Genomic DNA, 27,768 nt, shown 5'->3' on the forward strand with positions numbered 1-27,768 from the left:
CACAAAACAGCATCAAAAGTCATGGATGTAGGAAAGGTAGCAGTAGGGAGGAGAGAAGATAATAAATGTGGGAAGGAGAAAAAAGAATGGGGGGAGAGACTAGACAGAATGCATTAGTGACGTGTGACGCTGTCAAAAGGACTAACTTAATAAAAGTGTTGAAAACAAACCAACCCAAAGAGAAAGGCTTGGCTCATAACAAGTTCTTGACAAGAACACGAGGAGTGAATAACTTCTTGGTTCACTGACGTAATGCCCTTTCAGCCTTCTACCCCAAGTGTTTATGGAGAGTCTTGTTTGTGCTCCAAACGGTAAAGCTGGGATCTGAATGCTACAGTTTAAATGTTTCATTGAAAACTCAAGTCTGTCAAAAGTATGTATTTAAATAATAATTTAAATTTCCCTTCTGTGGTGGTTGGAATGAGAACAGCCCCCATAGGATCATGTGTTTGAATGCCTGGTTATCAGGGAGTGGTGCTACCTGGGAGGGATTGGCAGGTGTGGCTTTGTTAGAGAAAGTGTGTCTCTGGGGATAGGCTTTGAGGTTTCAAGAGCCCAAGCCAGACCCAATGACTCTCCCTCTTCCTGCTGCCTGTGGATCCAGACGAACTCTCAGCTATTTCTCCAGCACCATGTTTGCCTGAGTGCCCCGTGCTCCTCACCATGAAGATATAGGGACTAACCCTCTGAAACTGTAAGCAAGCACCAGTGAAATGCTTTCTTTTTATAGGAGTTGCCTTGGTCATGGTGTCTCCTCACAGCCTGTAGAACAGTGACTAAGACACCTTCTGAATTTAACTATAGCCAGTGGGTTTATATGGCTCATTTGTACCTGGTGGCCCGACCCTACTCACACCATAGGCTGTAATAGCGTGCAAGCTGGCTCACCAGTGCCTCAGTGGCAGTGCGCTGTGTGCCATCACTACTACAGTGCTATCTGTAAAAGGAGCAGAAGTTTATCCTTGAGAATGCAAGTGCTTTGGTTTAAAAGACAGATTATCTTCTGCTTTGGATCAGTCCAAGGCATGGGATAGCATTTCCCTTGCTGATGGCAGAATGTGCTATTTCTATCCCAGCACAAAGGCCTAATCCATTTGGAGGCATCTGATATTGACTCAGTTCCCATTTGCAACACACAACATTTAGCAAAATAGCCACAATAATAATCAAATAAAGAAGACTTGTAGGTCAGCGTGCTGCCTTTTGCTGCCGTAGCTTTCCTAAAGTGGGTGTGTTACAGGCAGTTACAGGCCTAGGGTGGTATAACCTTGCCATATATACCTGTATAGGGGAAATTATTGCCACCTGGCTCATTGTCTGTTTTTGTCGGGGACCCTGTGGGTAGTCTAGTAAGCCAGAGTTACTTGCGGGGGGACATGCAGTTGTTGGTAGGAGTCAGGCTTGAATTCACTGTCCACCGTCTGTTGGCTTCCTGCATCATTATCACATGGCCATCAGTAAACACGTGTTTCCAGGATCCTGGGGGAGTCTATATTACTGGGGGGGAGGTCCAATTCAGGAATTCAGATTTTCTACTTACTGAATTTGGACTGACAAGCTCAAGACCGCCTCCCTGGGAAAGAAAGCTACTTGCCCAGTGGTTCTAGAATGATCTGTTTTCCTGCTTCTCTTTGCTATGTGTATTAGCCAAATAAACGGCTTACAGGTGGGCTTTGAAGATGGAAGATATTATTCGGGAGCACAAGACCCTCAGTAAGAGAGAGAGCTTTGCCCCTCAGGAAAATCTCACCTCGAGGCTGTCAATTTAGGGGCTCAGTTAGGATGGTCGATAAAGTCTACAAAGAGAAATGTGAATCTTGGGTTGACGGTGAATGTTGACGGTGAATTTGTTTGTGTTTTCAGAAAAAACCTTTTCAGAAGAATGAATCCGTATTAATGAAGCTGCTCCCTGTTAGGAGCTGGGCAGAGGGCGGGGAAGAATTTTCAGGGAACACTATCTATGCTTCTTGGTCTTTGGCCCCTGTGAATGCACTGCCTACTCACAGAATGGTATGACGATTTAAGCATTGAAATTCCCCGTAGGACTTGTAGGTAGTTTCTCTCATTTGACCCAATGTTCTAGAATATGTCTTCCCACAGAACAGGTAATGAACACAGTGAATGGTTAGAGGCAGGAAGGCGAAATCCACCAACCCAGCTTCTTTGCAGGAAATTATGACTGTCTTACAGACCTGAACTGCCGCAGTTTGGCACCCACAACCCTAGAGCCCCTCCCTGAGAGACTTCTTATCACTAGGGTCTTGGGTGACCTCGGACAAATCATTCAACTCTTTCCAGATGTGGTTCTCCAGGCTGTGGGCACTCCCTGCCCTTGTGCTGCTGTCTGCTGTGAATATATTGGTTTAAGTCACTCTTAATTAAAGCAGCACTGGGTGTGGGAAGTGTGCTGCTATCTCTCCTGTGCCGATGAGGAGATGTGGTTTAAGAAGGCTCCCCTAGGAGTCTACTCACTGGGCTCTTTCCACTGTGACATGCAGGGGGCTCCTTCCGGCACTACAGTCTTATAATCTATAGATATTTGGAGCTCAGCCATGTTCTGTGTCTTTTATAGAAATCCCAAAGAAATGGAAAAACAAGGCCTTAAGGTTAGGAAATTGCACTGTATTAGAAGAGCATCCTACAAAGACTAGGGGATACATACAAGTCCCACATATTAACATATGCAAACATGCCAGCTCTTATATCACATAGCACAAATTCTGTACTTAGCTACCACGAGGCTTGGAACTCCCAATTTCCCCCAGAATGTCATTTGCCTAATTAATCTGTCTCCTAAATAATAATAGTGACTGGTGTTTTAACATCCAAGGAATAGGTTTTCACTGATTGCATTTTTTGGGGGGCAAAGCGGCCCCAAAAGGAAGTTCACTTCTATATCCCTGTATGGCCTTTCTTACGTCCTGGAACCACTGTGGGTGGTATGTCCTCACTTGAAGGCTAGTGGCGGCTGGCTGTATCCATGACTACACCTAACCCTCACCACAGCCTTCCGCGGAAGATGCAGTTTGACTCGTAGGTGGCAGAGTTGGGCCATTAAGCAGGAGGCTGTACTGGTTTGGGGTATGTTATATATGCCTCCATTCTTGCCTTATCTTCACGCTTGAGAAGGCGTGGGCGTGACAGATGGCATCTTGAGAATCAAATTTAGCTGACCTCTGTAGATGTCCACGGTAGCACTGGTTTCCTACAGGGGCAATTTGAGTCTCGATTAGTGAAGCCATTTTTCTACATTCTGGCTCCAAAATTCCCCTTCCGATAAGTAAGTAGAGATAGACGGACCTCGTTCTTACAGACAACAGGTGACTGCAAACGACGGCCGGGCGTTCTGAACCAACTGGCAGCAGTCTGACAGAAGGCTGTGCTAGGACAGCATCCTTCGACTCTCTCTCTTCCGAGTAAGCTGCTCATCATTTCCTGATACTTAGATTCGAAATTTCCCCGACCATCCTCGCTTCCTTTGCCATTATTCTTTCATCCCCCTCTCCATTGCCAGAGCCAATCCATCCTGCCCTTGAACGCTGCAGAAACCTCCTGGCGGCAGAGTCTCATGTTTGCGCGTTTGTTTTGGGAAGCCAGGGAAGTTTGCTTTGCTCCTTACTCACACGGACACAGCGAGGTACGCAGCTTGGCTGTGTTGGCAGAATTCATGCAGATTGTAAAATTGTGCTTTGCTCGAGACCCTGGCTCCTTTCGGAGTCTGTCTGCTTGTCCTCAGCCCGTGTCCTCGGCAGGCCTTTCACTGCAGTCAGACTCTGCTAATGAGAGTTCTTGGGTTTCAGTCCAGGGGAGCCCAGCCTCCACCAGCCAGACTTTCTGGAGTACACGCTGCTCTTGCTCAAAAGTGCTCAGAGGCTGGAGAACTGGCTCCAGTTCCTGTTAGCAGGGGTCTCAGAATTCCTTAGACATAATGTATTTGTGACTACAATCTGTTAAGGCCGTTGCAGATAATAAATTGTGGAAGGAGCCTAGGCAAGGGGGTGGGGGTCCAGAACTCCCTGCCTTCCTGGAGCTCCATATTTGGTATTTCCAGTAACGTGAAGCAGATAGCAGGCTTCTGTGCTTGGCCTGTTCCTGTGTGGTGCAAAGTTGGTGCAGTGTGGTGAGGTGTTTTTATTTACCTGTTTCAGACAAGGCGGTGCTGCTTGCTTCCAGAGTGGATGTAAATATGTCCAACAGCTGCCTTTGGGGAAATAGGCAACTGAGATTGCCCCACAAGGACGCTGTGTCGGTTACTTTTCTGGCTGCTGTGAAGAAATGCCCGACAGGAGCAACTGCAGGGAGGAGAAGCTGATATAACGAGCAGTCTGAGGATGTGGTCCATCATGGCAAGGATGCCGTGGTGGCACTGATAGTGGCTGTAGCTGTGTCAGAAGGTCTCTGAGGTGTTGTCACATCGCGTGAACGCCCAGGCTCCAGAGAGGCAAGTGCCGGTGTTTAGCTGACATTCTCCTTTTTTATTCTGTCTGGGACCCCAGACTATGGGGACCCAACCCACATTCAGGGGAGATGTTCTTTGCTCAGTAAAAGCTTTCTAGAAACAGCCTCCTCGCCACAGTCAGAAGTGTTTCCATGGTGAGTCTAAATCCAGTCAACGTGGCAGGAAGATGAACCGTGGCAGATGGCCTCCTGAATTCCACACATGGTTCTGGAGCTCACTGTCTCATCACTAAGGCAGAGTTCTCTGGTAACTTGAGGTCTCCTGTAGTACTTCAGAGATGCTCATGGCATTGTTAAGTAACTCTCAGGAAACACGCAGCCTTTTCTTCCTGCAGGACTGCTTCCTGCAGGACACTTAATATCCATTTCCACTGACCCTTCTCTGAATCTGATCAGCTATGCTACCCTTGCATTTCTGGTTTTGTATTAGTATATACTGAAACGAGCTACTTTTTCAAGCTTGTTTGATTTTTCTTTGCCCTCTTATAGTTCTACCCACCTACTTAGCTAGAGACTATGCAAAGCAGTTGTCAGTGTGCCAAAACAGCATTCACCTTAGCAAAATAACTTTGTGCTCTGCTTCGCTGGGCTGTGGGATGACTGAACTGGTTTCTGTGTCTCTTCACCACACTGAAGGGAATACCTGTTTTAAAAGAGTTTCTTGGCTTGAAATATAGCTGATAATTTAAGTGCTTCCTCGGGGAATTACCGAGATATAAAATTAGGTCTTGGGCCATTAATGTTGAAATTGAATTGATGTTCAAAATGGTACCCATGTATCAATGGCTCTTTACATCCTCAACTTCCTTGTTTAGATAAACTGATAGAAGAGGAAATAGTAGAAGGGATGGAAAATGTGTGACTAGGGATGTCTGAAATGCGTCATCAGATCAAAGACTTAACAGTTTCTATGAAGCAAGAATTCAAGTAGTGTATGGGATGCTAATTATTATTTATATCCATCTTGATTAAGAGTTCTCTTCCATAGAATAACAAATGTGAATGGCTTAGCCACTACAGGAGAAGCCTATTTATTCAGACTGTGGAGCCTTAATTCTGGCAAAGTCAACTCCTACTGGCGGCTTTAGAATATTTTAGACATACTATTTAAATCGAGGGCTATGTGTTCTCTTTAAATGTGAACATCTTTGCAAGAACATACATATCAAGTGATGGCAAGTGGCCTGGGGACCCCCGCCCCAGAATCAGTGTGTATGTTCAGAGCAGCCCTGGGCTAGGAGAGGTACCCTAGAAGGACCCAGGCATCTTCCCTTCACCCTTTACCTAATCATTTCCCCTTCTTGTCCTCAACCTGGACCTATCTTGCCCAGGCTCCTCAATGAATTCTTGGCTTGAACTTCATTAGCTCAGCTTTGTCGCTGACACACCCATCGCACTGACGGAATCCTGGCTGGAGTGGCGATTGCTCAGTTGTGCTTTAGACAAACCCTGCTGGCTGACCTGGTTTAAACCTGGCTTTCTTGACGCCATCTCTGGTATGTGCCAAGGTGGAAAAAAAAAACTTTTAAAAACCCTCTGTTGCCCCTTCCCTTGCCCCTCTGGAGGGGAAACAAGTTACCACCTGGCAGCAGAGTTCATCAGGCTTGCTTCCAAAATAGTACCCTGAGTTAGTGAGAATAGTTCTGAGCAGGGAAGCGAGAAACTCAAGTTCTGTGCCGTCTCTGCCTTTCAATGGCCATGTTGACCTTGGGCAAATCATTTCACTGCTCAGTTTTGGGGCTTTCTTCTGTAGGGATAATTTGGGCCAGATGTTCCCCGTGGGCCTTTCTGATCCTGAAAGTGAGGGATTGATTCATTTAAGGTTAGCAAACTCGTGAATGAAAGGGTATTTGTGTTCTGCACCCTGGCTGTTCTTTCTGCAAAGCCCCACCTCTTCCTACTGAGCACGGCCACTTCTGCGTAGTCTTCCAGTCTGGGCACAGCTCATTGCTTAGGCTTAGGCTTATTGTCTCAGAGCCCGTCCTTTTCTTGAATGGCCGCACTGAAGAAGGGCATCTTAAAGTCCGCAGGATGGGGCAGGTGGTGCTTATTAATTTGTCTCTCACGGTTGGTCCACATGGAGTTGCTTTGCTGTTTGCTTCTTCCTGGGTCATCCTTACTCAAGCCTCATTGAAATCCCTTGTGCTTGAGACGAGGTGTTTTATGGGTCCTGTCCTACCTAATTCTGAACAACCTGAGAAGGAACATCCATGCTATACAGATATTCCTCTGGTGGCCCAGCAGCACAGTGGTGACAGTGGTCAGCTGTATTCAGGACACTCTAATCCATCTACAGCTAAGCAACGCCCACGGTATACAGAGGTGTCAGAAAATCTCGTGGGGGGTCTCAGAGAAAGTGGTTTCTTGAAGCCTTTTAGATACCCCAAGTCTGTGCCGAGCCAGCACTTTTGCACTTATTTTAAATCCAGCCTTTCAAGGGGAATTTAACTCATATGGTTCTGATTGACTTGCCCATCGCTCATGGAAGAGGACTGTTTATAAAACTCATCTCCGCCCATGAGAACTTTCCAGCTCGTGTTTGTCTGGCATTGGATGGAACTTGAATCTGACACGGTTGAGGCTCTAATCGCTGCTTTGTGGGGTGGCTTCATCTCTTGAGTGGATCACAATTGAAGATGTGTCATGATGTGTCTTCTAAGGCCGTCCCATCGCAGAGAGACAGTAACCAGTCTCCAAGGCTTACTGTGCTTGCCTTGGTCTTCCTGTCATTTTTAAAAATAATTTTTTAATAAAGATTTATTTATTATTATGTACACAGTGTCTGTCTGCATGTATGTTTGCAGGCCAGAAGAGGGCACCAGATCTCATTATAGATGGTTGTGCGCCACAATGTGGTTGCTGGGAATTGAACTCAGCACCTTTGAGAGAACAGCCAGTGCTCTTAGCCACTGAGCCATCTCTCCAGCCCCTGGTCCTCCTGTCTTAAGTGACTGGATTGTGTATAGATGTGACCTATGAGAAGAAAACTACCTTCACAGGTGATGTATTTCCCCCTGCAATTGTAATGAGCAAACCATCTTAGAGATAGAAGGAAACTGTGCAGGTTAGACACGTTAGTGCTCAACAAAAGCTCTTATGTGTAGGGTGTTTTTACTCTCCAGATCTTAGAGGGGTATATTTAGTGCAAAGCGTCTTGCGGAAATCCTCATTAGACATGCAGAAGGCAAGGGAAGCCCATGAGCCTTGCTGCTGCTGATTTTAAAGGGCAGGGAAGCTTCCTTTGCAGTGGTGTTGTTAACTGCAGACTCAGGTTGAGAATGAGACACAGAGGGCTTCTGTGACAGCCTTCCTCCCCTCCATTCCTTCCAGAAGAAGCAGTCTAGACACGAAGCCCTTGGTGAGACCCTTAAAACTTGTGATAGGGAAGCTGGAGTGTAGCTCCTCTCAGCTGATGGCTTCTGGCTGGGGTGCGGGTGTGGAAGGATTCCGTTTTCTTTAAGGGGCTGGCCACTGGCAGTTTGACCATGCTCCAGTGAGTATATGGGCAACACAATTTAGACTTGGTATTTTTCTTCTTACCCTTTGGTTTTGGGGTGGGTCATAAGCATCTGTGAGGACTGGGAAATGAATGTGATTGGGGTACATTATGTGAAATTTCCAAATAACCAATAAAAATATTCATTAATAAACGTGTTTTAAAATGCATGTTTGTTATCTTTGCACTTAAGTGTATCAGGGACATTCAGTTCTGATAACCTGCTGGGTTGGAGACTTAACTAACTTGTCTAATGAACTCATCTATGGAATGCGTGTTCTTGTTGGTAGTTATGAATGGCCCAAATGTTTATAAGAACTAATTCTGTATCCAGTTAATATATGTTTGATTCAGCAAACATTTATTGAGTGTCTCTTGTTCTTTGCAGTTGAAAATAGAGCACAAAAGTCAAGAGATAAACAAGAGACTTTTTCTCCTTATAGGGAATTTGGCACCCAGTAGGCTGTGATCTATACTCTTTACTTTGTACCACAAGGCAAGGTGGTATGGTTCTGTGCATAAGTACAGTTACAAGGTACAGTGTGGAAGCTCAGAAGATGAGAAGTTCATCTTCCTTGAGCATCAGATTAAACAGGTTGCTCCTAAAATGGCATGTTTAAATTTAGTCTTTTTTTTTTTTTTTTTTTTTTTTTTGGTTTTTCGAGACAGGGTTTCTCTGTGGCTTTGGAGCCTGTCCTGGAACTAGCTCTTGTAGACCAGGCTGGTCTCGAACTCACAGAGATTCACCTGCCTCTGCCTCCCAAGTGCTGGGATTAAAGGCGTGCGCCACCACCGCCCGGCCTTAAATTTAGTCTTGAAAGACGAGAAAGGCTTTGGGAAAGAGAAGGGAATTCTGGAATGAGGCAAGCCAGACCTGTTCATAGGTTATTTAAGCAACGCCAGTGCCAGACTGTACCTACCCAGATTGCTGCCCTGTGTGGGCATGAGTGAATGAGTCTGTAGGTTTAGATTACCAATCAAGAAGCTCTCACTGAGTTAGAGGGGTGTGCTCCTCAGTAACAAGCAACCAGGTTGGCAGAGACTGTGGTGGGACAGTTCAGTCTTGGGTCAAGGAGGGCACATGAGAGAGGGACAGAAGAGAGTAAAGGCATGCAGTCACAGTATATGGAAAATTTGTACATCCCATTGCTTGCCATGTTTGCATAGGTTATACCTTGTAACTTTTAATCTGGCTTTGTAGCAGAGAGTATACTAATAAAGACCAATTATCTGGTGCCTCAGAAATCAATAAAACGATGGGTTTGGGGCAATGGATTCTGTTCAGATGTTATGACAGTATGTAATGGTAAGACTTACCTTTAATATCTTAGCACATTGTCTCATATAATTTTAACAAATATCCGACTGTCATCCATATTTAAGAAAGATGACGATCAGACAGAAAATGGTTTGTCCACAATCACATATGTACAAAAGGTGCTTCCGTCTCTCCATGGCACACAAATGGGTTTCTATGTGTGTTGATTATATTTTGTGTTTGTATGCATGTTTCTTAAGTTTTTTTTGTTTTGCAGTACATATACATCATATGTATGTTAATATAGTATATTTAAAAATGAACCCAGCTAAGAGCTAGAACATTAAGGCATGCTGCGTGTACCTGGCTTCTCCGCTGCATCTCCTACTTCCCTCAAGACATAACTTCTGTTGCATTTCAACATTGCCTTTTTGTAGATGGCACCAAACTGATTCCAAATGTTTATCATGCAGACAACAGCTGTCACTGTGCGGAAGATTTAGGACATGAGTGCGCAGCCTGCTGTATACAAGCATTGCCATAGTTTCGAGAGCTGTGATTCACTCCCTGGGTGCAGGGAAGGGGGAAGCTGGAGAGGAGGGATGGAGTAACAAGCAGGGCTCACCCCGAGATTTGAGAGATCTGGGTTTCAATACCACATACATGAATTTGTTTGGTAAAACTGAAAAAAGTAACCCACTTGCATTAACTTGCCCTCGTATATATAGCCTGATCTCTCTGAGAAAGACAAGTGTTAGGGAAATTGTAGCTTTTAAAATCAGAAACTTTCTAATTGGAAATTTTCAGTCTGGTGCTTGCTCTCAGTGTAACCTTGGGCAAGTTCTCCAGTATAACTCTGAGCCTGAGTTTTCTCTGTCGTGGGATTGGACGAGTCTCCTCCACGGACTGTGAGAATGAAGTGAGACTGTGGGATGGGGGGCAACCAGCACTCTGTTCACAAATATCCATTTCGTCCCCTCCTTCAGTGTTTCTTTCCAGTTCTAACGGGAGACAATCCAAAGCTTGTCTTATACATAAACATTAGAAGCACACACAGCTCATAATTATGGCATTTCCTGTGTTAAAGTCCTCAGCAGTTCTCTCCAGTCAGACTTGTCATCAGAAGGCCTGCTGAGATCTGGATGAACCTTTCCAATTAATGCAACATCTGGAATTGAAGTGGGGGCGGTGGTCCTCTCATACTCAGTGAAGAGCAGGAAGTGGAGAGAAAAATCTAATAATCAATCTAATCTAATAAAAATCTAATCATTCACACACACAACCACACACACACACACACACCTCCATAGCTAAGAGTTTGAATTTTGTGTATTTGTTTCGTGGTCTGTCTGTGCTTATGGGAAGTATCTTTCACCCCACTTAATGGCTGAATAGTTTTCTTTGTCACTGCAGTGGTAACAGGTACCTTTCGGCATCATGGCTCCTCAGTACATGGATGTCTGAAGATATTTGTATCATCCTTTGCTCCTTTCTCAACCCATTCTTGCTGATGTACAGTTTGAGTTTGGACACTGGGACTAGCTCCAGTGCTTCAGGTTTTTAGTACATCCTCTTTATTTGTTTAGGTCCTTACCATTATAATGGTACCAAATTAAATACATAATATTTGGAAAGCCAGGTAAGGGGTTAGTGAGGTTATTTATTATTTCAATTGGGGTACTATATAAGTATATCACATCCAAATATCTCAACTATTTAGGAAATAGAATGGGCAAGACGTAGACCAAGATATTACAGAATTTATTTTCAAAAATGGAATGGATTTCGTAAAAAGTGAGCTGGTGGGAGTGAGGAGTATGATCACTCTTCTGTTGCTTTAACTTGCAAAGCTTGCGCATACCAGAGAGAAGTATGTAAAGAACATTATCAAGACCATGTCCCCACATCAGCCACTTTCCCAGGTGCCAGGAAAGAGCACTGAAGAAAGTTTTGGGATTCTCCCTTTGCTTTTTGCTTTCAGTTTTTGAAAACTCACGGTAGACAGAACTCTCAGAGATGTAACATCTCACTCTTGAATCCTCCTCATATGTAATGTCAAAGGACAGCAAAATCCACACACAGTGGTCTCAGTCAGAAATGAGTTTGAATGGAAGTAAAAAACTGAGAAAACTCAGCCACAATTTAAACAGACAAGGCAATGCAGAGTTAATTTTGTGTTAAAGCTTAAAAGGCTAAGAGGGAGCTCAGTGGTAGGGTATTTGCTCTGAGTCAGAGGGAAGAGAGAGAGAGAGAGAGAGAGAGAGAGAGAGAGAGAGAGAGAGAGAGAGAGAGAGAGAGAGAGGAAGAAGGAGGAGGAGGAAGGAGGAGGGGAGAGGGAGGGAGAGAGGGAGGGAAGGAGGGACTGAAAGGGAAAGGAGGGCAGTGGAGGGGAAGGGGCACAGAGAGGCGAAGGACACTAGGCAGTGGTCTGGTGCTCAGAAATGCTATCAAGGACCCAAGTATTCCTCTCTTTCTGTTTATTGTCCTAGTACATGAGCATTTGTCCTTGTGCCTTCAAGTTGGTCATGTTCTCCCAGGCATCATATTTTCTAGAAAGATGAAAGAGACAAGGGCAGGGGAGTGCAGATGGGCTTATCTCGTTTTATCAGACAGGGAAAAACATTCCTGGGTTCTATCTTCTTTAGGCCTTTGCCTGCATCTTATTGGCCAGTCCTGGGCAAAAGTCCATTCCTAAATGGAAGGTAGCCAAGGAGATAGGGATTGTTTAGCTGGTGGATCATCTATCTACTTGTCCACTGAAAAGAGACTTTTCTGGGTAAGTCTGGGTGTGGCATTTATCTGTGTAGAGAGAATCATGGTCTTCATCTTGTCCCTTGAGACATATTAGGCTACTTCTAGTGGGGTCTCTCATTGTTTTCTAACCATATTCACTTTCCTCCCATGGCTTTTCATTTCCAGAAGTTTCTGAGCTATGCACCATTCTCCTGCTGACTATGGGGACACAAGTCAGGTCCTTCTGTTTATGCCATTTATTGTTAATATTTGCCCTTCTGACTGTCACCTGCCGTGTCCGTGACACAGTGACTAATCCCAAAGGGCCGGGTACTTTGTGTAATTTCTGCTTCAAAATGATTATCACTTATAATCAAGTCACACTTGTTTGTTTCTAGTGAGGCCTTATGGAGGCCATGACAATCCTGTAGTGACACATTCTAGTTCAAACACCCGCGGTTAAGTGTGGATGGCCATGAAGCAACACCACCACCAGCCACTGGAGTTCCCGTGTGTTCAGACTTTGAGAAAGTCCATGTACCCAATGTTGGTGACTGAGTATGAGTAGATCTTTCTTAAGATCATTTTGTAGTGTTTGGGAAGTGGGTTTTCTCTTTTTTTCCTTCCTTCCTTCCTTCCTTCCTTCCTTCCTTCCTTCCTTCCTTCCTTCCTTCCTTCCTTCCTTCCTTTCTTTTTTGCCAACTAACTGAAATTGCACCACTGGATTTGGGCCTGTTGCTTGTCCCATTCCTTTTACGTCCCCTCCTGCACAGTCCACTCAGGTGTCCCAAGTGATGCTGCACTTTTTTCCAGCTCATCTTTCTTCCACTGAGTTCAGTGCCAGGCCCTGAGCTGGAAACAATGTCAGGAAATTTCCTTCATTGGACATTGACTTCCAAAGAGAAGTTCTGAGACCAGTGGAGTTGCCTTGAGAGTTAATAGTATAGGAGAGAGAAAGAGAGAGAGAGAGAGAGAGAGAGAGAGAGAGAGAGAGAGAGAGAGAGAGAAGCTTATGAACTCCATAAGCAAGTGCATATTTGGTAAAATGCCAACTCAAGAAATAACGCTTGCCAACCAGTATATGTAAACGATCCTACAGCCGTTGGTCTGGCTTGATATTACAGAAAGTCCCATATTTATATGAGACATTTCTCAGGTGCAATGGGTAATGGCTGAACTTTCATCCTTGATTTACACATTCTATTAGACCTCTCAGGATTAATGATAGCACGGAAATGTGGTGTGTATCCGTTGACTGCGGAGCGAACACTGGCCTGGCAGCTCGCACACTAGGGCTCTTGGATTCCCATGCCTGTCATTGTTGAAAGCTGCAGGGAAATGGCTCTGGAGGCAGTTCGTCCCTCCCACAACGCCAGGATTCCATCCCACATGCTGGTCTGTACTTTAACACTCAGGTTTCCTTGAGAAATGGCCAAATGCATTTGAAGAGTCTCAACCATACATCTATGGCATGAGCAAACACTTATTTACCCAAAGGGAAAGAAGAAAAATAAACTTAGTGAGACAGTTACAGTATATAGGTCAAGATCTGATTTAATCAGGTTTTATTTGGTCTTGACAGCATCGGGGTTTACATACCACATCCTTCCCCTCAGAGCCAGCCTTCTCAGCTCTAATCGGCCAACCCATAACAGCTCCTTTGTCACAAAAGTGAACAATTTTGAATACTTACTTTTACCAGAACCTAGCATCTCACTTTCTCCATTTTAATAAATGCGCTGGAAGGCCAGGGTCTCTGACTGTCATCTCCCTCGTCTCTCACTTCCAGTCCACTGGAAGCCTTGATCCTGTAGGCCAAGAACCTCTGCCATCTGCTGCCTTTCCTGCCCCTACACACCAGGATCAAGTGGGAGCTGCTGCCTATCTCAAGTCCTTCAGTGGCCACCTTGGAAGGCTTCCTGTTTCCATGAGGGAGCCCACTAGACAGCCCCCCTTTAAAATAATGTCTAGTGGTGATGTTCTGCCAACTTAGAGATAAATCCAACCCCCTCACTGTGGCCTGGAGCCTCCTGTGAAACTTGGTTCCTGCCTACTGTACCAGCATGGTGTCCCCTTAGCGTCTGTTCTGGTCAAGCTGCCTCTTATCACGGATGAAGCCAGGCTGCCTTCCCAGCTCAGGGCCACCCTGTGCTGTGTCGTGTGCAGCTGTTCTTATTCTCTAGGCCTGTTCCTTTGTCCCCTTCTCTCAGTCTCTGTTCGATGTCTCACCGAGGCCACCATCCCTAGTTCCTCTGTTGCAGTAGACATTTGTAGACTACACCACAGCTTCATGTCTGGAATTAGTTTATAATTTTTAGAATTATTCTATTCACTATTGTACTGTGTGTTTGTGTACGATGTATGTCTGTGTATGATGTTTGTGTGTGTATAATGTGTTTGTGTCTATATGATATATATGTATTATATGGGGAGATGCATGTGTCATGGCATACATATGGAGGGCAAAGAAAAATCCAATGGGGTTGATCTCCTTCCACCTTTAGGTGGGTCCCAGAAATTGAACTTGGGTCACTAGGCTTGCACAACAAGTACCAACCTTGCTGGCTCTGAAATGATTTATTTGAATATGTTTACTGATTTCTTGACCTCCTCCTTTAGTGGAGTGGAAACTCCATGTGTCCAGGGACTTCACTGCCCTCCTCACTGATGCAGCTCAGCTCCCCTGTAAAGATTGTTGAATAAATAAAGAAGCCTTGATTCTAAAGTTTACTCTTTAGACCCAAGCATTCATATAAAAATGCTTTGTTGTATAAAACATGATATTTTTATTATTCTAAAATGCACATAAAATAAAATTTACTGATATGACCATTTTAGATTGGCAGTTTGGTGGCTTTCAGTAAATTTACCATGCTCATTCACCTTGTCGGCAGCCATCACCACCATCCATGCCCATTCACCTTGTCTGGTGGCCATCACCACCATCCATGCCCATTCACCTTGTCTGGTGGCCATCACCACCATTCATGCCCATTCACCTTGTCTGGTGGCCATCACCACCATCCATGCCCATTCACCTTGTCGGGTGGCCATCACCCCTGTCCATCTTCAGAGCCTCTCTTTTAGGTTAAATTTATTTTTGACAGTTCTGTACATATGTGTAATACATTCTCATTGCCCTCATCTCTCCACCCCCCTGTTATCTCTCTCCCACCACTTTCACCCCCCTCTCATTTTTATGACCTTTGTTTGGTCTTTGTTTTTGTGGGCCAGCCATGTGGACATGGTGTTGAGCATGGGGAACTCCCAGTGGCTACCCCACTGAAGACAATGCTTCCTTCCACTCTCTTAGAAACTACCAACAGCCAATAGCTGCCCAGAGAGGGGCTGAGTTACATGGGATCGTCTCATATTGACAGGTCTGGTGCTGTGCAGGCCCAATGCAGGTAACTGCAGTGGCTGTGAGTTCAGGATTGCACAACCGCACCCTTCCCAGGAAACGGTGACTCATAGTCCTCCTCTCCATCATCTGGCCCTTGCATTCTTTCCATCCCTCCTTTCAAGACACAGATATATCCCTCTTGGGACTGAGAACTCAACAGCCATTTGTTCTTAGCACTGTGAACAGCCATGAACCTCTGCATCCATTTCTGAAAAAAAAAAAAAAAAAAAGAAGCCTCTAGTCAAAGTTTCGTATGGCTGTACACATGAATATTTAGGAGACAGTTTGATAACATGTACATTTGGCAAAATGAAAACAATAGATTTGCCCCCTCCGACCTGGGACCAAATCTTGAGCCTTTACCAGGTGCACAGCCCTATGCATGAGCTTCCTCCTATGGAGTGGACCTCAGATGCAGTCAGCAAGCGTCTTGTTATGACTGTGACGGTCCTGCCACTATTGCACCAGCGTGCACGTCAGACCTGTCAGGAAGAGTTCACACCTGGGGGAAGGTGTTGATGATGTCTCTCCCCCAGCTGCCTGGGTAGCACATTCCAGCCCAGGAAAGCCAGGCAGGCGTCAGCAAGGAAGCTTCCCCTTCAGCTGAGGCTTGACTTCCCTCTGTCTTCTAACCAAGCTACGTGGTGTCTTCAGCAATAAGATCTCACCATTAAGTGCTGGTGGTCATCCAAGACCGAAAGCAATAGCCCGTGTTCTGGGAGCCTTGAGCCTTCCTGACCAACAACTCATAAGGAAGTATCCCATATTTGGCACTGTGTATTTTTTTTAATTACCCATGCCTTCTGGAATTGGTATCATCCACCCATGAAGGTGATCTCCACCAAGAACTGTTTGGTATTTTCCCAAACTGACACTCTGTACTCACTAAACACAAACCATCCTTTCCTTCCTTCCCCACATCCTGGGCAATCACCGTTCTGCTGTCTCTCCAAAGCCAACTACTGCTGCCTCATAATGTGGATCTGCAGAGGGATGTTTAGTCAGTATATTTTTATGACTTCTTTGATAGCATAGGCCTTTATTTTTTATTTTATTCTGTGTTAATATAGCCTACTACCGAACATCTCATTTCTAGGAACAACTTAATGACAAAATATCCCATGACACACCTTGTAGAATAAGAGTCCATGGCGAGACTGGTTGGAACAGGGGCAGGGCTCCCAGCACCAGCAATTTGCAGATGCTTCTTAAGCGATCCGTGATGTCCAAGGATGCGTGGCTGCAATAGGAAACAGCAATGGTAGCAACGAAGCTGCTTCTGCTTGCAATCCTGGGGCCTTGCCTCCTGTCATTTTCTTTAGATTAGAAACTTTCTGAACACCCCCCCTACACACACACACACACACACACACTCCTATTGGTCAACATTCCTGGGAGGAGCGTGCTTGGTTTGACTTCTCTGTCATGAATAAATTGATATCTTAACCTTTTCTATATAATTTTTATGAAAGGAAGGGTTTTAAATAATTGGAGTCTGGTACCCAAAATTACATCCTTCTGATTCTCTGTAGCTTGTGGTTCAGTGGCTGGGCATGAGCGACAAGAATTTACCGACCACAGGAACACTTCGCCTGTCAGTGATGAGTTTGCATCAGGGTGAAGTCTGATTATGACGGAAAGAGAACTAATCCCGCAGTCCAAGCGTTCAGAACTGCCGGGCTGGGAGTGAGCTGAGCATCAGGGACCATGGCTGTATGTCCGGAACTGAAGCCTAGGCGAGGTGGCTCAGTGGGCAAAGGTGCTTGCAGCAAGTCTGATGACCTGAGTTCAGTCTCTAGGAGACACATGGTAGGCGAGAAGAGAACTAATGCCCCCAAGATGTCTGATCTCCACATGTGCGCATGGTGGCACCCTACCACATCCCCCTCCTCCAATAAATCTAATAAGATTTTATATCGCTTTTATTTGTAGACTTGTCTATATGAGTGTGGGTATGTGCCCATGAGTGCAGCTGTCCTCTGAGGCCCTAGGCATCAGATGCCCCTGGAGCTGGAGTTGCAGATAATTGGGAGCCACTGGACTTGGGTCAAGAGTCTTTGGATCTGGAAATTGAACCAGGGTCCTCTGCAAGAGCCATGCTCTTAACTTCTGGGCCTTCTTTCTAGTGGGAAAAAATTAAAACCCCCCTCAGTCCTAGAGGCTAAAGTAATGAGACTCAAGGGCGGCCCTTGAGCTACACACTCAACAGCGGGTCACATAGCAGCAAGATGTCCCAGAGGGAGGCAATCTAGAGTGAGCGTGTTGGTAACAACCAACTCTGCATTTTAACTTTGGAAAGGGCTGGCCTGGTGCCCTAGTTCATGAGGATCTCATGATTGTAGGGTGGTATGCAAGTAGAAAATCTACTAACATGTTTTACTTGCTAATAAGCATTTCTGTGGAGGACAACAGTAAGCTATTACAACAGCATTGATGACACACAGTCTCTGTCTAGCATGGGCCTATATGTGGATTGCAGAGTTGTCTAAGGGACATTGTGGGAACTGACCGGCATCGTCTCTACTCTTCCCTGTATTTCCTGCTGTTCGTATTTCCTGCTGTCCCCTGTATTTCCTGCTGTTCCCTGTATTTCCTGCTGTTCCCTGTATTTCCTGCTGTCCCCATATTTCCTGCTATTCCCTGTATTTCCTGCTGTTCCCTGTATTCCATACCGTTCCCTGTATTTCAATATTTCGTATTGACTCTGGAAAAGTTGTAAAAAGTTCTTTTTTTTAGGAGCTTCTAAGCAGGAATTCACATCTGAGGTCTGGGACCAGTGTTGTGCAGGGCTGACGTGGACTTTTCTTGGCATCGTGTGATGTTCCTGGCCTTGGCTGATGCTCTCCACAAAAAGCCATGTTCGTGTCCTCTGGATGCCTGCTCGCCCATGGATATGATACTCTGTAGAGTATTACTGAAAGGAGCACAGATCCGAGCAGTGACATTGGGAGGCTCGTTAGCTGAAATCCGCAGTCCATTATGCTTTTGTGAGAAAGATTGAAAATGACATGCTAATGCAAATCTGTTTGGCCACAGCATTTGTACTTGCCTCAGTGAATTAGCAGGAAAGAGGAGACGCGCCTGCATTTTCTGCCTCGTTACATCACATAGAAATACTGTGACTCTGGCCTTGGTTTAAGACACATAAAATAAGGCTATTGCATGAGCTAAACACATTTAACGCTATGTATAATAATGAAGAATTGGAAGTGATTTCTGTGATACATGGTAAGAAACTGATTGAATAAATTACATCATAGTTTGATGGAAATTAGGCAACATTAAAACTCATATTTTGGAATAATAATTTCTTGGAGAAATATTTTGGCTAACATTTCCTGAAAGAAAACCAAAATTCTATCTTGCAAACAAGAGTATAATCATGTAATCATTATGTTGTGGCTTAGGTAATACACACATTATAGATTATGAATAATGTGATCATATATAATCAAGAGTTTGTATGTTGTTAGATTTCTTGTTTATGTGTTACTGCCTTTCCTAATTGTCTAAAGTAATTTATTCATTTTGAGTAAAAGTACATGACAAAATATTAAATTATAAAAGAAAAATTAACAACGAGACAGCCTGCAGGGAATTGATATCCATGATATATAAAGAATTCAAAAAACTAAACACCAAAAATGCCAAATCATTCCATCAATAAAGAGGCAAATTAACCGATCAGACAACTTTCAAAAGAAAAACAAGTAGCAAACAAATACATGGAAAAAACAAGTTACAAATTCTTTAGCCGCCAGCAAAATGCAGCTCTAGACCACAGCACTGCTAATCCATCTCAACCCAGTCGGAATGGCTGTTCCTGAGGAAACAGCAAACAAGAGACTGGTGAGGATGCAGAGGGAAGGAACCTTTACACGCTACTGGTGCAATGTAAACAAATACAGTCACTGTGGAAATGGTCGCAAAGCTGCCTTGTCCAGCTGAAAACAGAGTGTCTGGCTGTACCACTCTTGGGTAAAGAACCCAGAAGGTCTGAGTGAGGGCACTGCAGAGACACCCGCACAGTCTTTATCAAATAGTTGACCTGCGGAATCAGCTTACAGATCAAGTAGTGGATATATATGAATAGTAGAGTTTTATCCAGCCATAAAGAAGAACAAAATTATGTCATTTTCAGGAAAATGGATGGAGCTGGAGATCTTATGACCGCAAAATAGCCTAGGCTCAGACAGCGATTACGTGTTTTCTCTCTTAGATGCAGACCATGTAGACACATGAACAAGAGAATAAGAAGAGTAATGGAATAAACGGCGAATAAAATACACATATATGAAAATCCTGTTTTTTAAATGATAAATAGATGAGAAATATTTATTAAATATCCATGGGGCCAATTTTGTAAAGATTTCAGTGTCTCATTACTGCATGTGAGTGGTTTTCTATCAGTCTGCCCCAGAGTCCAGTGGTCTCTCTTTCAGGAGAACAAAATGAAGGCTAAGATTTTAGTCAGTAGATCAGTGGTAAATTTTTGAATCCGTTTTAAACTTAGTAGTGACGGAAGATGACAAGCTTTGAAGAAACCCAGCACATTGCATTGCGTATCAGAGTATATCTAGAATTCAGCTGCATGCAAATTGAAAAAGCCAGTAGAGTGAAATCATGTGTATCCATGCTGTAACATTGTATCAGTTCAGACATGGAGAGTGTATCTCAATGGGCAAAGTCTGATAACCTCCATGTGACCCCAGGGATGGACGGGCCGGAAGGAGACAACAGGCTCCCACAGCTTCTCTGTCCCCCACGTGCATGCCATGGCATGAGAGTCCCCCTCCCCACCTCACACACAAATTTTGTAAAAAAAATATTAAACCACTTAAAACATGTCTGCATTTAGCATTTCTTTTTGACAGAAACTTCCAATGTCCTTTATCTAGATTTTGACGTGTATCGTTGTGGTCTGCAGCCAACTAGTGGACTGACTGTAGCTGGTCCTAAATGACGACTTGGACCCCTCTCCTTCTTTCCCCCTACTTCGCCAAGACTTTGGGAACCACTACTCCCAGCTTTTCTGTGATAACTTATAAACCCACGTACCAATGGCAGGCTGTGGGTCTTGTCTCTGCGCTGCCTCAATTAGTTGAGTATGACCATCCGCATTTTCATCCCTGCTATTTCTAAGGACAGGATTCCATCCTTTTCAGGACCGAATGACACTTGATGGCGTAAATGTACCACAGCTACTTTATTCATTCATCAGCTCATAGACACATGGGTTGCCACAGTTCTCAGCAGTTATGGGAAATATCAATGACCATGGGAGTTGGGATGTTTCTTGGACACATGGCTTTCATTTCACTAAGTACCTGTGGTACGTGAAGGGGCTGATGGAATATATATACATCTAGAATATAGATTTTCTAGACTGAGTGATTGGATAGTAATGCCAGGATGCTGTATTTGCCTCAGTGTACGGGGTTATAAAGAATTTCCTTAAATTCGTCTGACTCTAACAAAGGCATCATCAAAGTGGACAGGACCCCTTCATAGGTGAGGAAAAGGGATTTAGATGTGGAGCGATCCACTCAGACTTCACAGAGTCAGTTGTGTGGAGCTGTTGGAAGTTTGTGTCCGAGCTTGGAGCTGAGCAGGATGGGGAAGAGCTGCCCCTCTGTGTGCTGGTCCTTGGTCTCCTGGACGTTGACCAGAGTCTTATTCTTCCCTTTCAGATTACAGAACAGGCCCGTGTTTTACTGTGGTCAGCAACCAGATGTGCCAGGGACAGCTCAGCGGGATTGTCTGCACCAAAACACTCTGCTGTGCCACAGTGGGCCGAGCCTGGGGCCACCCCTGCGAGATGTGTCCTGCCCAGCCTCACCCCTGCCGCCGTGGCTTCATTCCCAACATCCGCACCGGAGCTTGTCAAGGTAAGGCAACAGGAAGAACAGCGGATGCATCCTGTTCACTGGAGGGTTGTTCTCTAGCTGTGAAAAATGCCCTCTCCCTTGCCTGGAGGTGCAGGCCAGTGCTGAGAAGGTCCCGCTCCCTGCCTGGGGGTCCAACCCAGTTGCTGAGAAGGCCCCGTCCCCTGCCTGGGGGTGCAGGCCAGCTGCTGAGAAGACCCTGTACTCTGCCTGTGGGTCCAGTTGAGGCCTCAGTAGCATAGTGCTTAGAGCCAGGAAGGTTGGCTGAGTCTGCCTTGCCAGCGGCCCCTCTGGCCCAGGAGTGGTTCCGTGTACGTCTGGCACAGGAGTAGCAACTGTGTGGGGGTGATGCCGGGCCTGATGGCGGTGCCATGTAGGAACACAGCGAACAAGGTAGTGGTTGTTGTTTTCTCTTCACTTGAAACTCTGAGTCCCGAGCTCAAGGTTGTACTTAACTGACCTGGAGAAAATTGCTCCTCTGGACATTCGACATGCTACATTATGCTTCTTTTTATTTTTTCCTAACAAGTCAGAAATAAATTAGAATTGGTTTCACTGTTTTAAATACCCCCAGATGTTGCCTTAGCACTCTTCTGCCCTCCCCTAGAATCCTGGTTTTGGCTGGGACTCTGTTCCCCCAGCTGTGTAAATTCTTTCATTGTCTGGATGTCTGGCAGGAAAGAGGAGGAAGTCAGCAGAGGCCGCTCCACACTAAACTGATGGGCCCAAACCTCCCGGGCTAGCTCTGCTTTCTTTAGACGTCTGCAGTACTTTTTTTTTTTTTTTTTAAAGATAACTGCAATATTTTCCTAAAATTCAAAAAAAAAATTTTACTTTTCCTAGGGAAGTAGGTAATAGTTGGCTCTGTCCCACATGTTCATCCTGAAGGTGAGGACACAGGGAAACAGGATTTGAGCGATGCTCATCTGTGCTGTGGGCTGTACTAAATTGGATGTGCCTGGCTCCCAGGCACCCCTCCTCTGGATGCCCTTGAGTGTCCTCTCAGTGGTAGGAGCAGCCAGAAGAGGTTTTGAAATCCTAGAATCGCAAGGACTGCTAGGAGTAAGCCTCTCCTTTGAAGACTTACTTCTCTCATTCTTAGAAAGACTCCTTGAGTTTTGAGGAATTTGTTGGTCATTGTGTTTTGAAGTTGCTAATGCCCATGAATTGTTGGCAGTGGCTAGGGAGGAAGGCCTCCAGTTCCCGGCTTCCTGTCAGCGAGCTGATGGTCAGAGGTTTGGGTGCCAACAGAAGTGGGGGAAGGGGAAGGAGAGGAGAGGGAAGGGGGACTCTCCTCAGCCCATCAGTCTCCTACAGTCTGGATTTCCCCCAAGGGTGCTTCCTGTCCCCTCATGACTGTTCTTCAACATCTAAGGTGTCAATATAGCTTGGTGAAAATCCATGACTTCAAAATAGCAGCTTATGTGACCACTTGCAAAAAGAATTTCTTCTTTTGCTGGGAGAGGTTCTCAGAATGTTGTATGTGGCTAGGGTGTCTTCTTGCTGGTGTTTCTAGCCCTTGGGCCGGATGGAGGCTGTGGGCTGTAGGTTGACAAAGGTCTGGCAGCACATGGTGAGTGGGGAACTGCCCTCATACACACTCCCTGTTGACCAAAACTCAGGATCAACAAGAATATCTAGAGTTGTCTGTCTGACTGTAAAGTTTGATTTCATTTTAATAAACGTTCAGAAAATCCTTGTCAAAGATAAAAATGAAACTGGCTGTAAAATATAATTCAATTGTTTCAATATAGTTACTCATTTGTGGGTCAGGATATTCCATTAAAATAGTGGTGCTTTTATACCAAAATATTTATTTCCTCTCTAGTTTCCTTTTTACTGTGGGTGAGGTTTCCCAACAGCATAGGATAGACCTGCAAATGGCAGTTGTGTAGTTGCTTCCCCCAGCATCAGGACCTAAAGAGGGTACTGCATTCACAGATGTCTATGACAGAGTCCAAGAGGAAGAGACTTCATGCTCCCATTTAGTAAATCAGGATTTCCTGTGTTCTGAATGAAGAAATAGAGAGAATGCCCTTGTATACATTGTCTTCACAATGGAATCCAGGCAGCCGGTATCATGGAGGAGGTTTCTGTTGGGAAGGATAATCTGGGACTATCTCTAGTACCCGAGCTTAGTCTCTAGGTTCCTAGATAGAACACTGAGCAAGATGGACCGAGTGTCTGCTGCGGGGAAGCCTATGCTGTTGAACAGCAAAAGAGATTCACTATTAGGATGTCAGTGTTGAAAACCAGGGCCAGGTGTTGCTAGACACTAGCTGGAGCAAAGTGGTGTCAGGACAGAGACTAAGAGATGAGTCAGGATGAACTATGAAGTTCCGACAGGGAGAATGTTCCTGAAAGAGGGGTCACAATTATACAACTCCGAGGCTGCATAGCCATGGTGTATCTGAGGAAACCTGGGGAGGAGGGGGAAAGCAGGAGGCGAAAGAAGACAGTGGAAGGCATGAACTTTCTCTAACTTAACAGTGACAGGAAGGGATGGGACCTGAGCCTTGAAAGGGCCTTTCTGGTGTCTGCTCTGATTGAGGAGCTCACACGTTATCTAGCACAGTTCTCCTTTCCAGCCCTGATGAACTTTTCCTGCACAAGACAGTTTTCCAGAAGGCAAAGGGCACATAGGTGTGAAGACACTAGCTATTGTGTGGCGACCTCTGGGTCTCAAGTGAATTTTATGTTACCTTTGTCATTCAATGTAACACCTAAAGATAGCTTTTATAGACATGTATCGCATGTCTTTGAAACATACCTTAGATACTTTGAATTATTATTGACAATCTGAAGCTAAAAATGACACAGTAAAAATGGCCATTTCCATCATTATATATTCTACTTTGCTGTGTATAATAAAGTTCCAAAATTAATAGAAATAATCTCCTCTGCTTGCAGGGAGGCAGGGCTCCTTCTTGTTGAGTGTTATTGACTAAGCTATGTTAATAACCTAGTTATTTTACATAATATATTCATAACCGTTGCGATCATCATATTCTAAAAGCTGTGATGGACGCCTTGGCATACATATGGTAATATAATTGTGATAAACTGTTAATCTTTCTTCTGCAATGAGTCTTTTTCTTTTCCCAAATCTGACAGATGTGGACGAGTGCCAGGCTATCCCCGGGCTGTGTCAAGGAGGAAATTGCATTAACACTGTTGGATCTTTTGAGTGCAAATGCCCTGCTGGACACAAATTTAATGAAGTGTCACAAAAATGTGAAGGTAAGCAAGCTTATGCTTTGCATATACAGGGGTCGGGGGAGGACAAACAAGATGGTGTCAGCAGCAAGCTTGTTTACAGATTGCACCCAAGACCTGTCTGTCTTCCCCATGAGAGTGTAAGTATAACCGTCCGGCAGGAATCATATGCCTCTGGAACCAGAACAGCCCCTGCAGCTTGTTCTACTTTTATAGACACTAAATAAGAGACCCATATGAATCAAATTAAATATTAAAACATGAAATATTTTAGACTGATATTTGGTTTAAAATGTTCAAGATGCATGTTTTTTTATAGTTCTAAAGGCATAAATTTAAATTTGATCATTAGATACCATTCAAAGTTATACCACTGATATTTTCTAGCTAAAATGTGGACTTTTGAGGGGGTTTGACATATTAACATTATTATTGGTGCTCCTAGTTAGAACTTAGGATTTTCTTTTCTGGACCACAACATATTGTCTACCGAACGAAAAGCTTTCTAATGTTCACCAAGCAAAAGACGTGACCTGAAGTAGAATTTCCTATTTGTGTTTAGTTTGTAGAGTAGGGTTCTACAGTGTATACACAGGCGACATGTTGATGTCTGCCACTACTGTTGCATGCAGAAGTGGGCTGGCTTCCAGTGCAGTGGTTTGCTTTTGAGACAAAAGCATCCAAAACATATGTAGACAGCGCTGAGTTCTTTTTGCTGAGTTCCTGGAGGAGTATGGTCTGAAAGCCTTGGAGCAGCAATCAAAGACTCATCTTGTAGCAAGCTCAGAGAAAGCTGGTCTTCTATTAGCCTCTCCTCCCACCAGGTGTGGCCTGAGGGTTCATGTCAAAACCTGTGTTTTTTGTTGAACACAGTTGTGTTATTTACCTTCTTAGGCTCCAGAAGAGAAACAATTCACTCAAAGTAGATTTCCCTTGAGTTTCTAGCCTCCTTGTGAATTCCCCAGTCTGTCAAAGCAACAGAAGACAGCTTCTGATGTGACGTACGATCAATGAACTGTGGCCAGACTTTAATGTTGCTTGCCCAGAATGGAACTACTTAGTTGTCATAGAATTGCCTTTGTGGGTTAGGGTGATTTTTTTAAATATTAATTGACATAATTTATAATTGCTGCTGCAATCAAGTGTGTTATCCTCAGTTATTTCAACTGTGGAGCCATGAGACAGTTTAGTTCCTGTCTCATGGAAATCAGGCTTCATAAAATCATATCATGTTATAAAGAATAGTAATGGTGATTTTCTCTAGGGGAATGGGTTTGAGAAACTGTAGATGTAAGTGTACACTGGGCAGTGTTGGTGCTGACAGGGCAAAGGCCTGCTCCACTTTTCTCCATGTTGAGTGAGGCCATGCAGGCAGCTGCAGGGCTTCCTTTGGACTCTGGTACTAATTGAGTGGATTGTATTGACACCTTTTCCTAGATGAGAACTATTATCTCTAATCTCTCTCTCTCTCTCTCTCTCTCTCTCTCTCTCTCTCATGAAACACTTACTCTGTAGCTCTGACTGGCCTGGAACCTGCTATGTAGACCAGGCTAGCCTCAAACTGACAGAGGTTCACTGATTTCTACCTTCTAGGTGCTGGGACTAAAGATACGGACCACCATACTGAGCTTTCATTCTAATTCCTAATTCTTAGAACTATTTAAAAATAGTTGGGCATGGATACTCAGTCGTTATTACGGGTGTCCTTCGTGACAGTGTATTGAGGTTTCTTTGCATTTCAACAATGGGCTATGCCTAACATTTTTAAGCTTTTCTCAGCTTGCTATACTGAGCAACTGTATTCTATATTATAGTCAGCTTTAAGGTTTAGGGCAGGGGAGACTGTCTGGCCTGTCTAGCCTGTGTTTTGTCTTCTAGAACCACAGTGACTTCCAGCCCAAGTAAAAAATAATTTTCTGCCTTTTGCTTTTTGCTTGAATAAAACAGCAGTCAGGAATAGTCCACGGGTGTGTATCATGTAGAAGATACAGATGTAATGTTCACACTTAAAAACAAAAACAGGGAACTCAGATCTTTTTATTAATGCTAAAAAAAACCCTACTTTGTGATATATCTAATGGATTAAAAATTCAACCTGAGAATTATTTAATATTTCTGACAACAAAACCAGATTTTCGACTGCACATTGGAATCTGAAGCCAGACAAAGAACAGGACCCTTGACTAGAGCTCATCTTTCCTCTGCCATCTACAGTTACATTAAATTAGGTGATGCTTTTTCATGTCTCTATTTTTATATGCAGATTGACATCAGATAGGGTATTTTCTTGTTAGTACCCCTGTGTTCCGACCTGGTACTGGTTGGAACATTGTTGACCTATCTTGGCCCAGGTAGAAACGTCATCAAAAAGTCTTCCCAGAACCTTCTGCAAGCTGGATTCCTTCCTTCAGCCCTTTTACTGTGTTTCAGTTAGGGCAGCACACCAGGGGAATAGCACTGTTTGGGCACAGGCTGCCCTCTGTGGTCAAGGAAGGGAGTCTAGCAGATCTAAGTCACTGCCATGAAGAGGAAAAGAGACTCTGTAGGGGCTAGGGAAGTGGGCCTGCATAATGGCGCCTTCATTCTGTGCCCATGTGTGTGAGTCAGCTTTTCATTACTATGACGAGACACCCGACGCCATCAGCTTAAGAGGAGGAAAGGGTTACATGTATGGATGTGTCCTGTACCGGTGACGCACATGTGGAGGTCTGAAGAGTAGACAGGAGTAGGCTCTTGCCTTCCATTATGTGGGTCCAGGGGTTCAGTCTCAGGCCTGGCAGTAAATGCCCTTACCTGCTGAGCATGGCACTGGTACTGTGGCCGGCCTTTAAACTGTGCTTTCCCTTGACTTAGAAGTGAAGAAATCGTGCAGTTCTTATAGTACCTTAAAAATAAGCCGGGCGGTGGTGGCGCACGCCTTTAATCCCAGCACTTGGGAGGCAGAGGCAGGCGGATCTCTGTGAGTTCGAGACCAGCCTGGTCTACAAGAGCTAGTTCCGGGACAGGCTCCAAAACCACAGAGAAACCCTGTCTCGAAAAACCAAAAAAAAAAAAAAAAAAAAAAAAAAAAAAAAAAAAGCCACTTCAGTCCAGCGGGTGTTAGCAAATTCCCAAGATGCCAGCTACCAGCACTCCACTGCACGATGACTTTATTTGAAGGCTTTTCATGAGAGCATCCTCTTCAGAATTCTCCCCTTCTTATTATATCTTTCTAAGCCCTAATAAAACACTGTAGCATAAAGCTTAATATACTTTAGAAGAGTTAAAATGCAAATTAATAAGCCAAAGCTATTCAATATTAGATTTTAAACATTTGTGA

At 44.5% G+C, this 27,768-nt stretch overlaps 1 protein-coding gene across 3 annotated transcripts in view; it reads left to right on the plus strand.

Annotated features, from left to right (window-relative positions):
- Positions 1–27,768, plus strand: part of Fbn1 (fibrillin 1) — a 204,883-nt gene that overhangs the window by 71,823 nt on the left and 105,292 nt on the right. For all 3 annotated transcript variants that reach the window (XM_057780310.1, XM_057780311.1, XM_057780312.1), the window contains 2 exons: positions 21,039–21,236; positions 24,348–24,473. In XM_057780310.1, the coding sequence (XP_057636293.1) occupies positions 21,039–21,236; positions 24,348–24,473 (324 nt within the window). The remainder of the gene's footprint in view (positions 1–21,038; positions 21,237–24,347; positions 24,474–27,768) is intronic.

Source organism: Chionomys nivalis, chromosome 9 (genome assembly GCF_950005125.1).
Source record: "Chionomys nivalis chromosome 9, mChiNiv1.1, whole genome shotgun sequence".
Lineage (NCBI taxonomy): Eukaryota > Metazoa > Chordata > Mammalia > Rodentia > Cricetidae > Chionomys > Chionomys nivalis.